This window comes from Coturnix japonica, chromosome 1 (assembly GCF_001577835.2).
Source record: "Coturnix japonica isolate 7356 chromosome 1, Coturnix japonica 2.1, whole genome shotgun sequence".
NCBI lineage: Eukaryota > Metazoa > Chordata > Aves > Galliformes > Phasianidae > Coturnix > Coturnix japonica.
In genome coordinates, this window is record NC_029516.1 from 124456340 (window position 1) to 124473017 (window position 16678).

Below are 16678 nucleotides of genomic sequence, written 5' to 3' on the forward strand. Positions count from 1 at the left end.
GATACTCACAAAATGGCCAAGTGGCCTTAAAGGATTTCTGCAAAGAAACCATGGATTGCGGATAATATTGTGATCATAAATTAAGAAGAAAATGGAAGACCAAACGTTTCACCCAGTTGAACTTATACAAACAAGTTGCATGTGTTTCATCATATTCATAGCTTTAGTACACCGGTAAATGTACGTAATTTATAAACAAATGAATATACATATATTGGGAGTGCATACACATTTTTACTGATAAGGATGGTGCACAATAAAATAGTTTGGAAACTATTGATTTAGTTATCCCTAAAAGTCTATTAAAGGGTTGTGTGCTAGAAAGGCAACTGAGATGTTTTTGGCAGCTTGGTGTGTTGGACAGCATGGTTGAAATTATTTTCAGTGTGCCATTAGTGTTAGACCTCATGGAGCAGGATATGCATATATATTGCTTCCTCTTACGTGGATATATTAACCTACATAGATGGATGCCTCTTCCCCTTCCCCAGAGTAAGAATAGGTTGCATTTGTCTTTTCTTTTAGGCACTCCCGAAAAGTATGAGATGTTCAACAAACATCAGATCCTTCTTTTAACAATTAATCAGGTTATTCACAACAGCTTTAATAAGCCAGCAACGTATCTCATCTTCGAATCTGTCGCCATCACTTCTCTCTTGAACCTAAGAAAAAAGACCAGGTCAGAAGATGAACAGACCTTCCCACATTTCCAAAATTCCAATAAGACAGAACTGTAAGAAGGATAGTAGTTGTGATTCCCAGACTTTAGGGGCCTGGTCAGCTGCTGTCTTCTGGGGGAGGAGGCTGGGGAGGGAAAGGTAGAGAGAAATATTCTGTCAAATCAGAGAATACCATGTAATTTATTTAGGCAGAACAAACCTACAGTGTTAAAAAAGAAAAAAATTGACAACCCCAAACCCAACAATCCTTCCATCTCTAAAATGTTATTTTGGATTTTTGTGTGTTTTCTTTTGGGAAATGTTGAAATGAAACGTCAATGTGGTGTATTTTGAAAGGTGTAACATAGAAGTGGTTGAAAGCGTGAACCTAAAAAAAAAGAAAAGGTCATCAAATGAATCTTCATGAATTCTTGAACTGATGAAAGAGCTGGAAGGGCAAAATGCAGTGCTGATACACTGATACAATTTATAGAAAAAAACAAGGACAACTTGTCATGATACACTTTCCTAATTATTGTACAGAAACTGAAAGGTAAACTGCTGCAGGAAAAACCCGGTGTATATATTGAAAGCAAGCAGTTTAGGTAAATTACAACACTGCAGGGTTAGTGGAGGTAATAAATAGGCTGACCTGTGGGTCAGTTAAAGGCTCTTGTTTGCTCATGCTTCTGAAGGCTTGACATGGAAAACTGGAGAAAAGCTATTGACTTCCCAAACAAAGAATGATTGGTCTATACTATGCAAAAATATAGGTAATTCAATTCAGTGTAGAACAGCATAAGGTAATGAGACTGATAGGCACAATGGGAGTTAAATGCCTGAACTGAGAAACAGTGGAAAGTTGCAGGCAATTTTTTTGGTTTTGTTTTTGCAAATGAGCTTGAATGAGATGTAGGTGCTGTTTGCAAGGATGAAAGGCTAAAAGGATGTTGGAAAATGTGTGAAAGCTGAAATATGAAACTGCAGATAAATGTGTTTATAAATTTCTGAATAACAAGTATAGCTTCAACTATGTAAAATCTGTCAAATCATAGTTATGTTCTTATCAAATGAATATTATTACAAACTATGAAACATTGCAAACTTAATAAATGCTAATTGTAGTATTTCCAAAATATTTAAAGATGATAATAATTAATTGTTATTAATTAATAATAAATATTTGAAGATTACTGATGATAGCATTTGTTGGGAAGAAGAATGTTCACAAAAATTTGGAGAGCACTGAATTTTGGTACAGTGTATTTTGGGACAGGTGAAAAATGCCAGACAATCGTTAGGGAATGATTATGGACAAATGCTACTGGGCAAGATAATAGGAAGATGATAGATATCTGTGACCTCAGTACTTACTGCTGTGGATGAACACAGCTTAAAGAATCCATTAAAATACAGATGGGCTACTAAGAATTATGTCTCTAAAGTATTTGTTTCAGATTTATATACAATTTGGTCAGTTTTCTAACAAAAACAAATATACCTGGAATCTTGGAGTTGCTCATTTTATAGATGAATTCATAAATGATATCTCTGGTTATGCTTGCATTTGTAGAAGTTACAGGTGTATGTTTGTCTTTGCATGTCATCAGTGGAGCATGGGATTTATATTTCCGCAATGATTGGTTTAAGATTCTATGTTGCCACACAATTGATACTTTTTTTTTCCCCCTGGAAGTTTTGGTATGTTTCATTAAACTTAATTCACTGTGGTGGCACAGGAAAGTAATAGGATAGCCTGTTTGTCGGTTGAGTTCTCTAATCACTCTCTGGTGTTCTCAGAAACCAGTTCTTCTGTATGAAGATGACTGGCATGCTCAGCTCCCTAAATAGAGTCAGTCTTTCACACAATGACTTGTTTGTAGAGTATATAGATTTAATTACTAACCAGCAGGATAGTATCACCCTGACTGCTGATTAAGCTGCTATTCAGTCCCTTCCCTATACAGTTGGAATATGTCAATTGTTATCAATCAACACAATGAATGTCTCATAACAAAAATACAAATTAGCTGAGGTAAATTAATGTTTTTGTACTCTTTGTTCCTGATGTTAAATGAATGCATTTATCTTTGCAGAAATTATGGACTTTGCACAACTGTCATTTCTTAAGTGCTCTTTAATCCTTTGCTTTTTATTCTGGACTCATACTACTGATGTTTCTTCATTTTTACTGTGCAAACATAAAATATTGACTTTGTCATTTGCTCAACATCAGTAGAATGGTAATATCCATTGTCACACCTGAAGTAGTGCTATTTTCTTTTCACATGCCATTTGAAGCATCTTGTCTTAGTTTCAACTGGGACATGACTCTTCTTTATGTCTTGTTGATGCAATGTTTTCGTTCTAGGAGAAGAGTAGGAGAAGTTTCATCCCCATTGCCATAGGCAGATGTGCCAACTGCTTGATCAAGTACGAGATCAGATTACCCAGAGCTCTATCCAGCCTGGCCTTAAGCACCTCCTGGGATGGAGCATCTGTGACCTCTGTGAGCAACCTTTTCTATCACCTCACCACTCCCTCAGCAAAAAACTTCCTCCTGACATCCAATCTAAATCTCCTCTCCTGTAGTTTAAAATGATTCCCCCTTGTCCTATCACTAGCTGTCCATGTAAAAAGTTGATTTCCCTCATGTTTGTAAACTCCCACTGGAAGGCTGCAATGAGGTCTCCCCACAGTCTTCTTTTTTTCCAGACTGAACAAACTCAGCTCCCTCAGCATGTTTTCACAGGAGAAGTGCTTATTCCTTTGGATCATTTTTGTGGCCCTGCTCTAGACCTTCTCCAAAAGCTCCACAACTTTCCTGAGTTGGAGGCTCCAAACTTGGACACAATCCTCCAACTGGAGCCTTATGAAGGCAGAGTAGAGGGGAGCAAACACCTCCCTTGTGCTGGCTGGCCACTCCTCTTCTGATGGAACCCAGGATATCATTGGTCTTCTGGGCTGCAAGTGCACACTGCTGGCTCATGTTAAGTTTTTCACAAACCAGGACCCCTAAGTCTTTCTCAGTAGGGCTATATTCTGCACCATCTCACATAATGTGGAAGGAGAACTTGGAACAGAATAGGTGTTCATCTGGTTCTCTTCAACTTGCAGGGAGTCTAGCTCAGCATAGAAGGCTAGGTGATGAGCTTAGGCATCACTTATGATATATTTTCTTGTACATATGTATATATACATTTATAGTAGTAACTATTATTCTTTTTTCCTTTTCTGTATTATAGTAAATAGTTTTATCTAAACCCACAAGTTCTACTTTTTTTTTTTTTCCCTACAAATTTTATTGATATATATGTTTGTGTGTGTATATGAAAATATACACATATCTAATTGTGTATGTATTATATCAGCATAGACTAGAGAATGAATCTAATAATATTTAGCACCCACGTCTTCCAAGATACATAACTGTAATAATGGATATAGCAGTGCTCGCAGCTGGGAAGAAAAGGCTACCTTTGCACTCAGTGAGAGTAAGGAGAAAATGGTCTTGTTAAACAGGGACTTCAGTTTTACCCATAAATTTAAGTTGCGCCTGTAAGCTACTGGCTCCTCACAATCAGTACAATCAGTTCCCAGTCTTCAGTGAGCCATCAAAACCACCTTGCTTTCTTTAGTGCGCCATCTAGTTAGTTCTATCATCTTCAGCAATACTTCAGGGTTGGGAACTCTGTAACTCCAAATTAAAATAGAAATTTTGCCTACATTTCTGTTTGGAGTGTGTAATGTATACTACCCTATGTAAAAATGTATGTATAGTGTATATATTAATACACACACAAAGATGAAACTTAACAGGAAACATTAGTAGACAAGAATGTTTTGTTTTGTTTCAGCTTGGTTTGTGCTCTGTCCTTCACAGTAATGTGGTTGATCGTCAGAAGATGCTTTCTCTTCATATTCTTCCTACAGTCAAATTGTGCTTTACCACCTGTCCAGTGTTGTACACAAGTCACAAATCTTAATAACCCAGAATCTTTTTATTTCCTATATATTAGATTGATTGACCTTATGTAATTAAAAGCTTTATTAGTGGTTATTAAATTACTTTTAACTTTAACTGTGCTGTCTTGACTTAAAGACTTATTGATGGGGAATTCCAAAGGTTCACACTTGTGGAGGAGAATTTTCTTCCATTTATTCTAAAAATAAAAGGCAGTGATTTTGTATAGTGACTTTTTGTTCTAGTGTTATGAGACAAAGACTGATCATTTTCTCAATGTGCCTGTCATAGTTTTTAATTATTCCAATTAAATTAAGTTAAAAAGAAATTTTGTTGTTATCAGAATCATTCAGCACTTTAATAATTTTTTTTTTTTTTTTTTTTTTTTGTATTTTTGACATGGGGATGAAAAAAGCTCTGTAACTGATGGGGAGCATGCAAGTCCCACGTCCCTAAGCAGATGGGGAAATTTTTAGTCTTTAGCCATCAGTGCTCTTTGACAGTTCTCTTATAATTCTCTTTTCTTGCCAAATAATTAGAAGGCTGACAGTATCAAGTCAAATACCCATCCTTCCGCAATTCAGTCGCCCTTTTTGCTGACCTCATTCTGATCCTTTGTCTTAAAAATAGAACTGAATACCATTCTAAATGAAGAAAACTTTTCATTCTAATTTAATATCAGGAATAAATTTCAGTGGCGTCTTTTGTTATTCACATTACAGTAAAAATACCCAATAATAATGAGACAATATATTCTGAGATGTCTTCTTCATTTTTTCCCCCTACTTTCAAAGAAAATTGTTTACTTAAAGGAGTCAAAATTATGTTTCAGCTTATTTTTGCGATGTTAAAACTAGGCTACCCAATTCATATAATTATTCTGACTGATAATTTCTTTTTGCATACTAAGCAAGGAGAAGGAGCTTCTTCATGCTTTTTGTGCCCTCTAGATACCCTAGTGGTTCATCTTTGTCTGATGAAATGGATTCTGTTTTCTGAGAATCTCTCACTAAAATTTCTTGATAGGTGCTTTGACTCAAGAGGTGGGTCCATAAATAAGAATATAATACAGGATATGGCTTCCTTCTTGTTGTGCTTGGTTTGGGAGATGAGAATCGTGGATACAGTTCTTCACTATCTCTTCTTTTGTATTGTACTTGTTTTTTGTTTTTGTTTTTGTCTTTTTAATGCAGTGCAGTTTTGTTTTTTTTCAGCAGCTAGAATATTGCCTGACATTACAGCAACTGCTTGTTAGAAGAGCAAGATTGTTTATAATCTGTGGGGACTGGAGAATTGACCATGAAATGTTTAAGATCACAGCTGTGTTGGAGCCCTAGTCCTGTGCTGGGAAATGTTGTGCATATGGCCCAAACTCTTTGATAGAATTCAGTGTGATATTGACTCCTCTATGTAAAACTAAGTTAAGGAAAGCAGATCTCAGAGTAAGTCAGAAACGGAGGTCTTAAATTCCAAAAAACCCTGTCATGTATACTGGGAGCCTGAATATGAAGAACAGCCATGAAATCCAACATGCCAACTAATTAAGATGCAAGTAAATAACTGCATGCCTTTTTGAATTAATAGGATGATCCCAAATCCTCATGAATGTTATACAGTTATACATGAGAATGTTATACAGCTAGGAATCTACACAGTGGTAACTTGAGAAACATACATTATTTTTCATTTCATTGCTTCTGGGCCAGTAGATTTTAACTTTTCATCTCCTGACTCTGTATTTTAGTATGAAAAATCCTACTGAAAACACTTCTGTGGTGTTATCAGAAGTGTTCAGTACTGGATCTGAGTGGGCTTTTGTTTGCCTTTTACCAGCCTTGCAGCTGATGGGCAGAATTTAAGTCCCCATGGTGCGTAAACAGATGGGAAAATCTTAGTGTTTAGCTTTCAGTCATCAGTGCTAATTCTTTTATCTTTGAAATACATTATTGGAACAGACTATGCCTGTTACCCAATCTGTAACATTTGCCATGACAGTCATATATATATATGTTTTTGAGTCTACTGAAAATCCTTTATGTGAAGTGACCTTGTCTGCATTTTATTGGCTTTAAGGAAAAAAAAAATGTCCTTATTCTTAAATTAAATGATTATCAGAATGGTTGTGGAAATCTGAATGATGATTTTAAAGTAGTATTTTTATTAATTAACAGCAAATGTATTTTCAAATGCAGTTGAGTATTTCTGTAGACATCAGTGATATTATTTGTATGCCTCCACATGACACTTTTTATAAAGAACTGTCACAGTATTGGCATGTTTCTTTATTCTTTCTTAACTCATCTTTTGCAGATATTTTTTATTTATTTTTTATTTTTTTTGCAGGGATTTTTGGAACGCCGTAATGTACTTTCTGCACACTGGCGTACATCCATAAATCTTAATTTCTAGATTTAATAAATAAATGAAAAGTTGGTTTTGATCTGGAGCTATGTTGCATAATCAGATTTTGGTACCCTTTTCTGCATTGTGGAACCCAGGAGTGTTGCAAGTTAGATAACTTGTCTTCATACAGCAGCTGAAATTCTTAAGTTACACAGGGGTGATTGAATTCCCAACTATATTTGTATGAAGTTTCATTTAGCTGGTCTAGTAAGTGACAATCTAAAGAAGAGGAAAGAAGAAATAGTAGTAATGGCATAGCACAACATATTATTAATATAAGTGCATGATTTTTAGAAATTATTTTAATGTTTTGGCATCAAATTGTCAACACTGAGTTCTCTTCTGCTTTTCCTTAGTATGTCTTGGCTCCTTAGGCTGTGTTGTCAAAGACACAAAGGAATTGAGTGTTGTGTTTTTATGATTTGGGATTATGTATGCCAAAACTGAATCCAAACCTTTATTTGTACAGTTAACCTCATCCAGATGGCAGACAGTTCCTGCCTCTTTTGAAAGAGTAATTTTGGTAATGTGACAAGCATGAAGCATAGGCAGTAGCAACTCATACAGAGTTTAGAGCCCTGAAATAGAGTCACTCCACTGCCTGTCATCTATGGGTAGCCGTTGATTCAAGGTTATAAAAGATCTGGGCCCTTTATACTGGACCAATATATCAGTTTATTCAGCTTTCCTCTTTGCAAATACATTTAAGAGTAAACGAGAGGTTTTCCCACTTGTGTCAAGGGAGAATTTGTCTGTCTTCATGAATATGCCATATTCATGAATATGTGCTGAACTACTATAGAGGTCAGCTGTAAAGGAGGGTTTATTCCCTTTATTTTTTTCTCTGGCCACACAAGCACATGTAAGGCGTATGGAGAACATTTGTTAATGTATCAGATTACAAGTGTGATAGATAATATTAGATGTTTCCTGTTGTTATTTTGATTTGTGATGCACTGGTTTTATGTCTGAATTGCTGTACAGAGTTTGAGTTCTTGTTCAGATTGTTTTGAGAAGTGATTCTCAGGAAAGCAGAAGATATTTTCAGTTTGGAAACTCCTACACACTACTTGCATTTCTTTGATACCTTTAAAAGTCCAGGTTTCAATCAATCAGAATTCATAAGGAAAACCTATAATTTTGGAAATCATACACCCAGGTCTGGTATCAATTACAGTCAGAGTGTGATGGTGTTTAGGTGTGGAACTTTACAGCCTGTAACTTAATGGCCTGATAGAAGCTGTAGTTTATTGTTTGTAGAACAGAATACTTCAAAGATGCAGTCATCCATCTTAGCTTACCAATATTCCCATTTAATCAAGCATCATGGATGTCCCTTCAGGCTGCAGTGATGGAAACTTGTCTAAAGGGATGAAGAATACAGGCTTATGAAGTAGTGCTGTTGGACAGCAGAAATTTTAATTTCTTTGTTTTTCACTAACATTTGTAAAAGAAAAGAGCCTGCTCAGATTACCTGCATAGCCAATACCAATGTATTGGGTATGATCCCCACTCATTTCTTTGGGGGGTTCAACTTGATGATCTCTGGAGGTCCCTTCAAACCCCTACGATTCTGTGATTTCCTAAAGGGACTATGTCTTTTTGTTGTTTCTGTTTTCTATTTCCCCAGGCTGACTTAGGGAGCATTAAAGCTAAATAAGAAGCTAGCACAGCCCCGAGGGAATTGTACTATGTGACATGGACTACACTGGAATTTAAAGATCTTTATAGATTGCTTATAAAGATTTGTGTTCTCCTGTTCTCTGTTAAGTCCAGAGGGAGGAGTGAAAAAGTAAGATATTAGAAATGTTATGCTGCATGGTAGACTCCTAGTCTTGAATCTGCTGAGAGGAAGATAGATGGCTTTTCATCTGCTGTTTTTCACCTTCTGTTCTGGCAGAGGAGCCTTGTTTTACTCTGGAATTGATATAAACTGGTTAACTCTATCCCTGTTATCTTCAGTGTCGTGAGGAAGAGTCTTAAGGATTAATATGGAGAGAGTTAAAATGAAAGTGTTAAGATGACAATCAACATTCTGAGACAATATCTAGATTCAGTGAAATAGATTCTTTACTATTTTGTAGGTAACAAAAGCATTAGCAACATGTACTATGCTTGTGCCCATCCATTTTCTTCTTACTAAGTAAGCAAACCTGGATTAAGATTGCAACAGGAGATTGGTAGGGGAACTGTCAACAGAGAATTTCTAATTGTAATCACTGAAACCATTGCTGAAACCTCTTTGTTGTTGTTGTTATGTCTTTTTTTTTTTTTTTCCCCCTTAGTTCTACTAGTAACCAAATTGTTATTTCTGTGAAATAATTTCCCGCCTACAGGAAGTCTGCTCTTTAAATGTGTGCAGAAACATACTTTTGAACTGAGAGCAGCTGCATAGTCTCATTTTATCTTTTATTTCATTGTCTGTGGTTTGCTAATGTGAAGTCTTTTATTTATTTATTTTTTTTTGATCCTCATCTTGAGAGCTGCTCCTGCTCTGCTTAGTATCTTGATTTTGTGGAAAGTTACATCCATGGCTACTGACTTGTAACACAGTGTTTCTGACTCTATCTCATTCATACTTGCTTTTTCTTTCTTTCTGTTTTATATCCACACATATTCCTCAGGTTGTACTGTATTTATGATTGCTTTCATTCAACCCCATGAAGCCAATGTTGGCAATCCTAGGAAAAACAGGCAGTGGCTGGGTAGTGATTGCAAATATTGCTAATATTATAGAATAGAATACTTCAGTTGGAAGAGACCTTAAAAAAATTAAGTCCAACTGCCTGACCTCATCAGAGCTAACCAGAAGTTACAGCATGTTATTGAGGGCATTGTCCAAACGCCTCTTGAATGCTGATCAGCACAGGCATCAGTCAGCACCCACCCCTCCCCCCCCCCAAGAAATTAAAATAGGGTTAAAAAGTGTGCGAGCAACATTAGTGCAGTAAAAAACTGAAGTCTTTTGAATTATCATTTCTGAAACCAGAAGGGAAATCTTATCTCCTTATACCAGCCAGAGGTATTTTCTCTCTGGCAGTAGGCTCTGATTTGTGATTATTGAGGGGTACTATACAAACCTGGCACCGCCTACTCAGCTATTATTGATTGCAAGCATTCACCCTCACTTTTAAATTTCTGCATATGGATGTTGTTCCATAGGGCAGTATATTCATTTCACATTCATTTTTCATTCTGTGTATTGAATTATGTTTTGTTGGGAATATTTTTTAATAACATATTCCATCTAAAGTCTCGCTAAAATGAAGCAATTTATTATTGCAGACAAATAGTTTTGTCTATAATCCATGGGAGATATTGAATAAAGTTTTTCAAGATATTCATCTTCTTTTTGAGAAATGGTTGAAGGATGAGGATGTGTTGAGAATAGGTAAGCCAGAAACTTTTCATATATGCTGGGCAAATATGTAGTCAGAGTGAACATGTGGATATGCTTTGTACTGTGTATGCTTTTAAGTACTGGTGCTTACAATTTGTATCATACTGACACTTTGCATCCAGTTCTAAAGCTTCCAACACAAGAAGGACATGGAATTGTTGGAGCTGGTCCAGAGGAGCGCCACAAAGATGATCAGAAGCCTGGAGCACTGCCCTTATGAGGACAGGCTGAGGGAGCCTGGGCTCTTCAGCTTGGAAAAGACTGAGGAGAACTCATAAAGGCCTTTCAGTACCTGAAGGAGACTACAGGAAAGATGGGGAGGGACTTTTTATAAGGGCAGGTAGAGACAGGATGAGGGGAAATGGCTTTAAACTGGAAGAGGGTAGATTTAGACTGGATATTAGGAAGGAGTTCTTTACTGTGAGGGTGGTGAGACACTGGAGCAGGTTGCACAGTGAGGTTGTGGATGGGAAGGCCAAGGCTGGGCTGGGTGGGGCTTTCGATAAACTTGTCATGTGGGAGGTGTCCTTGCCTATAGCAGGGGGTTGGAACTAGATGATTAGGTGATCTTAAAGGTTCCTTCCAATCCAAACCATTGTATGATTCTGTGACACTTAATGTAGTTTGTTTATTTATATGAATATGCCTGAACTTGGAAAAATAAATACAGTGAATTGTTCCACCTTTGATGCCAGCATAATGTATTGAAAGAATTTTAACTGCAGTTAAAATTCCTCTTCAGGGAAAGTGTTGGTATTACAACAAAGACAGAATAATTCTGGTCAGTCTGTCATACCACCTGTGTAAATTCCTGCTGTACTGCTGGAGCAGATGAGCTCCTTACTTGCCATGAGATGCTTTGCGATGATCCTGAATGTCCCTCCTTCCATGAACTCAGGTCATCATGCTTCCAGGTTTCTCTGCATATTCTTGTTCCCTTGTAGAAGAATGAAAATAAATTAAATCCATTCAGGGTTCCCCACATTTCCTTGATTGGTACAGAGAGTATATCACAGTTTATTTACAGCAACTGAATATCAATTATGGGCACAAAAGTGTTTGATGAGTTGGTGAGACATTCTGGGAAATCCTATGCTCCTTCGCATATGCTACAGTGACTGTATTACAAAATATAAGTTAAACTGATGTAATTGTAAAAAATTATACATATTTGTATACTTCCTGTGTACCTGGATTAGTGAAGTTGTTTTTCATTTACTTGGTACTGAGTTTTCAATTGTAATCATGCCAAAATCTGGTTCAGAATGTAAAAAGTTCAACAATGAGAATACTTCAATTAAAAACTCCTCACAAGCAAGTTACTTTCAAGTAGTTACAATGAAGGGGTCTGTCTTCTAGGGCTCAACATTAAAGAGTTGAAAATGAGAGAAAAATAAAACTGTATAAAAAAGAAACAATTTCTTATCTCAGCTTGTTTAGCTATATAGACAGAAAAAGTGATTAGCTACCCTGGGAATTTTTCTTCTTTTCTTTTTTTTAGATAGTTTTCTCAAAGGTGAATTGCTTTTATTCAGATTGTCTTTGAAAGCATAGCTAAGCACAAAAATGGGATTAAGAACTATTTTTGGGAATGCTCCAAAGAAATGGAGCTTAACAGATATTTCCAGTACCTTATACTGTGTGTACTGAAATGTATGCGAGTGTGGGGTTTGGTGATGTTACCAAACTGTATTACACTATACACTATATAACACTTGGTACACTATATCAAACATGTTTATTACTTAAAAATCCCTGAAGATTTTAGTTTTAGAGGGAAATATTACTTTTAAAATTCTAACCTCATCCTGAATTGCTTTTTCGCTTGAGTTCTAAGAACCATTCCTACCTCCTCTGTCCTGGTTTTCTCCATTAAGCATTAAGCATTGCCATGGTTTTCTCTATTAAGCATTTTTCTTTGGCATGGTACTTAGAATGTAAGCTCCTGAAAGAAGCAGTCTTCTATTAATAATTCTTTATTACAGTTGACCTCTGCCACTGGGTTTTAAAGAAAGGCTGCCCTTTGTACCTCTCATTCTTATTAGCTAAACTTGTATCATACTAGCTGTTAAGAAAAGTAATTAGAATCACCAAAGGTCACTCTTTTCATAATTCCTTTCAATTAAAAGTATTAGAGAGAACAATACAAATGAATTAAAATTATGACCTCTTAAAGTATATGTGTGACATTTTACTGTAGTGTAAACTTAGAAAATTGAAGTATTTTAAGGGATATGAAGAGCTCATTTTTAAAATAAATTACCCTTCATAATGCAAATTCTAACACTAGCAGTATTTAATATAGAAAATACACATTTTCTTATCATTCTAGTGTTTTTTCTTAAATCTTTTCATGTATTTATTTCCGTCTCCTCCTCTTTTCCTCCTAGTGGTTCCCTTTAGTTATCTGTATTGGATTTTGAATGAATTTTGTGGAAATCCTTTAAGGATTATAATTAAAATAATCATGCTTCCTTTCAATTTCTTCAATTGTTTACAAATGGCTGTTTTTTTTTAGTAAGGGATGGTTCTCTTTGAGGCTGGATTGGTGGATGAGGCCCAAAGAGACTGGGCTGGCTGACAAGATTATCCTTACCAGCACTCCACCTGTCTCAACTGTGGAGATGTCTGTGCTGCTTGTCAGTCATCTTTTGAACCTCTCCTGTTTACTATGTAGTGTTCCAAGGCAGACTGTAGTTGGCAACAGCTTACTTTACTTTACTTTAAAATGCTGTGCTGCAAACTATGGTTGTTCCAAGAGTCACTGGCTCTTACCAGTTGGTAAAGGCCAGCTGGACAGCTAGAGTGGTGACAGTATCAGCTGTCCCAGGCAAAGCCAGCCCTTTTTAACCTTTTTATTCATATTCAGTCTTACAGTCAGCCTGCTAGGAACTCTGGCTTTGAAATGTTTTTGAATGGGCAAGTTAGCTGGTCCTGATATATAGGAATTGTCTTTGGAGATTTCATTGCATATGCATAAAGTATTTTTCAATCTTGCATGCAGGCTGGAGCAAATGTGCTGCTGCAAGATGTTAATGGAAACACAGCATTTGACTATGCCATAGAAGGGACTGAATCCAGCAGCATCCTTCTCATGTACTTGGAAGAAAATGGTAAGTTCGATTCTGGTCTTTTTTTATTGAACTTGACATTGAGTTAAAGCGTAGGGATATTCATTTGACATACTTAATTACTGAAGCCATGGGAGCTGTATTAGTTTGGAAATGAGGGGAAGGAAGATGATTTGGAGTAAAAAAGGTTTTCAGTATGTTCAGATTGGAACAAGTAACATAGATTAGTGATAGTGGTCATTGTCAGATCTCTCTTATCCACCCATTTATATGGAGGTGCTAGAATGTGAATTCAAAGCAGAAAAATGGTTGTAATACAGAAGCCTTTAAAACAACTAGTTGGATGGTTTGAGGAGCAGATATTGCATTCTGTTTCATTTCAGAAGTGAGTTATGTGTACCCTTTCTGCAAATCTTCTGAATAGAAATATATGTGAATGTTTTTACTCATTTCAGAATATTAGTTTTAGTTTGGTTATGTATTGAGAAAATATCATAGCTAGATTTTTATTACATAGCATGATTGGTATGTTAAAGATGACAGCATCTGCATTGGAAAAATGTTTTTTACCCTTTTAAGTATGGGTTCTGAATTGAAATTTCTAGTATAGTTTTTGACTGCATTAGGTTTCCTTAACATTTTAAGTGGCTCATCATAAAATTGAAGAAAATATATTACAGAAATGTGTAATTTTAGCAGTGCCTCCATTTGAGAAATTTAATTTAACATAAACCAGATTAAATTATATCCTGTTAAGGAATTTTTAAAAGAAAAGTTAAAACTGGCAAAGAAATGAAATTCATTCTCAGATTCTATACTCAGTATAGAACTAAGGTGTATTACCCAGGTGCATCAGAATTTTGCTTCCTTGGGGCCTGGTAATGTCTTAATAGTTCATGGACTCTGGTTTTATATAAATTTTAAACAATTTTAATGTCAAGTCATGTATTAGCACTAATGTTATTGAAAAACGCAGATATGTGAAGTTTAAATGCTGCAAATTCTTTAGCTGATATGATGTCATGTACTGTAAAACAAGAAATAATCTTTCAGTTATTATCAGGGATCCATCAGAAGATGCTTCCTCTCTCCTTTCTGTCTCTCTTTTAGTTTGGTTGCAGATTAAGAACAGTTTCTTTTAAAAAAAGAGATCTAATAAAAATATTTTAAAATAGATTTAAATAATAGATTTGCTTGTTCGTTTGTGAAGTGTCTCTATTGAGAGGATTTATATACAACTTCGGAGTTTCATGACTGTAATGTTACTTGTGTTGCCTCTTTTTCAGTAGATAGAGGTACTGTTCTTCATTAAAACAAGAATACTAAGAATGTGGAAAGTTTCCATGGAATCATCCAAACATTTTCTTTGGGTCAGTGGAGACAAATGGGAATTGCATGTTTCATTTCCACTCTTTCTATACAGGTTAGGTAAGGAGAACTGACTTCCAGGACTTCTTCTGTTGGTTGTAATGGAAACTTAGGTTAACAAGTCATCAGTTTCAGTTACACAAGGTTAGGGTGGATCAGTCCTATCCCTTAACTACAGTACAGTGTGAAATGCTAACCTTTTGGTGATCAATGACAAAGTGCCTGTCCGCACTGCTAGGTCTCTGTACTTCTCTAACTATATGCAGTGCAACTGCCCTTGTTTGTACTTCATTGTTAATATTTAATTAATATCTTCTAAAGTATTTGAATAGTCTGCTGTAGTTGAAAACCTTAATAGTTGATAAGGGAATCATCACTTGACATAGCATCTGTACTATGTAGTCTACTGTTAACTTGGATCTGTGTAATTTCAGTACAGATGTTAGTAGTGGACTCAGCTGTGCATGTGGTGGGCCCATTGGAGCCATCTGGAACGGGCTGTGTTCAGCATGAAGCATCCTCTTGCCTCCTCTCACAGAGACCACTCCTGCAAGGCCCTGTGCTACCAAAACTGGGAGTTGACTCAGTGATGCTCAGTCCATCCCAACTTGGGATATTTTATTTTTCTGTTGTTCTGGGAAAACCTAACATCTACATCTGCTCATGCATTTCTCAATGCTGACACTTTTTAAACGACAATAAAAGCAATATGAAAATCCCAGATACATGCATTTTTCATCAGGCTTTGATTGCTAGTAATGGGGAAAAAAAAAAAAAAAAGTTATAAAAAATACACCAAAATATTCTAAGATTGAGGTTGTACTGTAGAAACCCTGTAATCCACTGTGATCCAACACTGGAAAAAAATGTGTATTGTTTCTCTGGTGCACTCAAGAAAAGCCGCTGTTACAGATCAGTATTGTTTCGTAAAATTACTTCTGTAGACTTTAGTACTTACAGCTGTGAAATTCTTTTCATAGATATTATGGGATTATTGCTGACAATGTACAATGAAAATGTACTAAAATGTTAACATACACAGATTACGAGCACTAAAGATCAATGAACTTAAACCAGAATTAAATACGCTGTTAAATATATATATATATATATATATATATTACATATATATATATATATATATATATATATTACTTTTAGAATCATATTTGAAGTGATCCCGAAATTTTATAATTTTTTTACTAGTATTATGGATGGAGTATATATATATATATATATTACTTTTAGAATCATATTTGAAGTGATCCCGAAATTTTATAATTTTTTTACTAGTATTATGGATGGAGTATGTTGACAGAAAAAAAAAAAAAAATAGGCAACCAAAAACAAACAGCCTCAGGGTACTTAAAGGCTTTTCAGTCTGATTTCTGCTGTCTGGAAATCACCTACCCATAGGATTATCACACACAAATAATCTACTTTCTGTGTAGAAGTAAATTAAAATATGTTAGGGGTTAGGTGCCAGTATTGCCTGTGAGAGCCAGGAAGACCAAACATCATGTTTCAGTAGGTCCTTCCAATTCCTAAAAATGAAGCACACAGAAAATTTGGCTCATTGGAAGTGTAATATTTGAGAGCATTCATCTTTCTTTAACCTTTGTGTTTTCTAATATGTTTGAAAAGACTGCCTTAATTTTTATATTTTTTAACTGACTTTTAAGTTTTAGACTCCTTTTATTATTTATGTGCTTCCAGTTTGGAAATGTGCAGTGAATGAAAAGAAAAAAGATCCATCACATGGAAGCATTTTGTTGCCCACATGTTTTTATCAAAGTGAGAGCCTTTAAACTCA

At 35.6% G+C, this 16678-nt stretch overlaps 1 protein-coding gene across 1 annotated transcript in view; it reads left to right on the plus strand.

Moving 5' to 3' along the window:
- The window catches only part of MYO16 (myosin XVI), a 270411-nt gene that overhangs the window by 56851 nt on the left and 196882 nt on the right, over nt 1-16678 (plus strand). The window contains exon 5 of the mRNA XM_032442003.1: nt 13431-13539. Coding sequence (XP_032297894.1) covers nt 13431-13539 — 109 coding nt within the window. The remainder of the gene's footprint in view (nt 1-13430; nt 13540-16678) is intronic.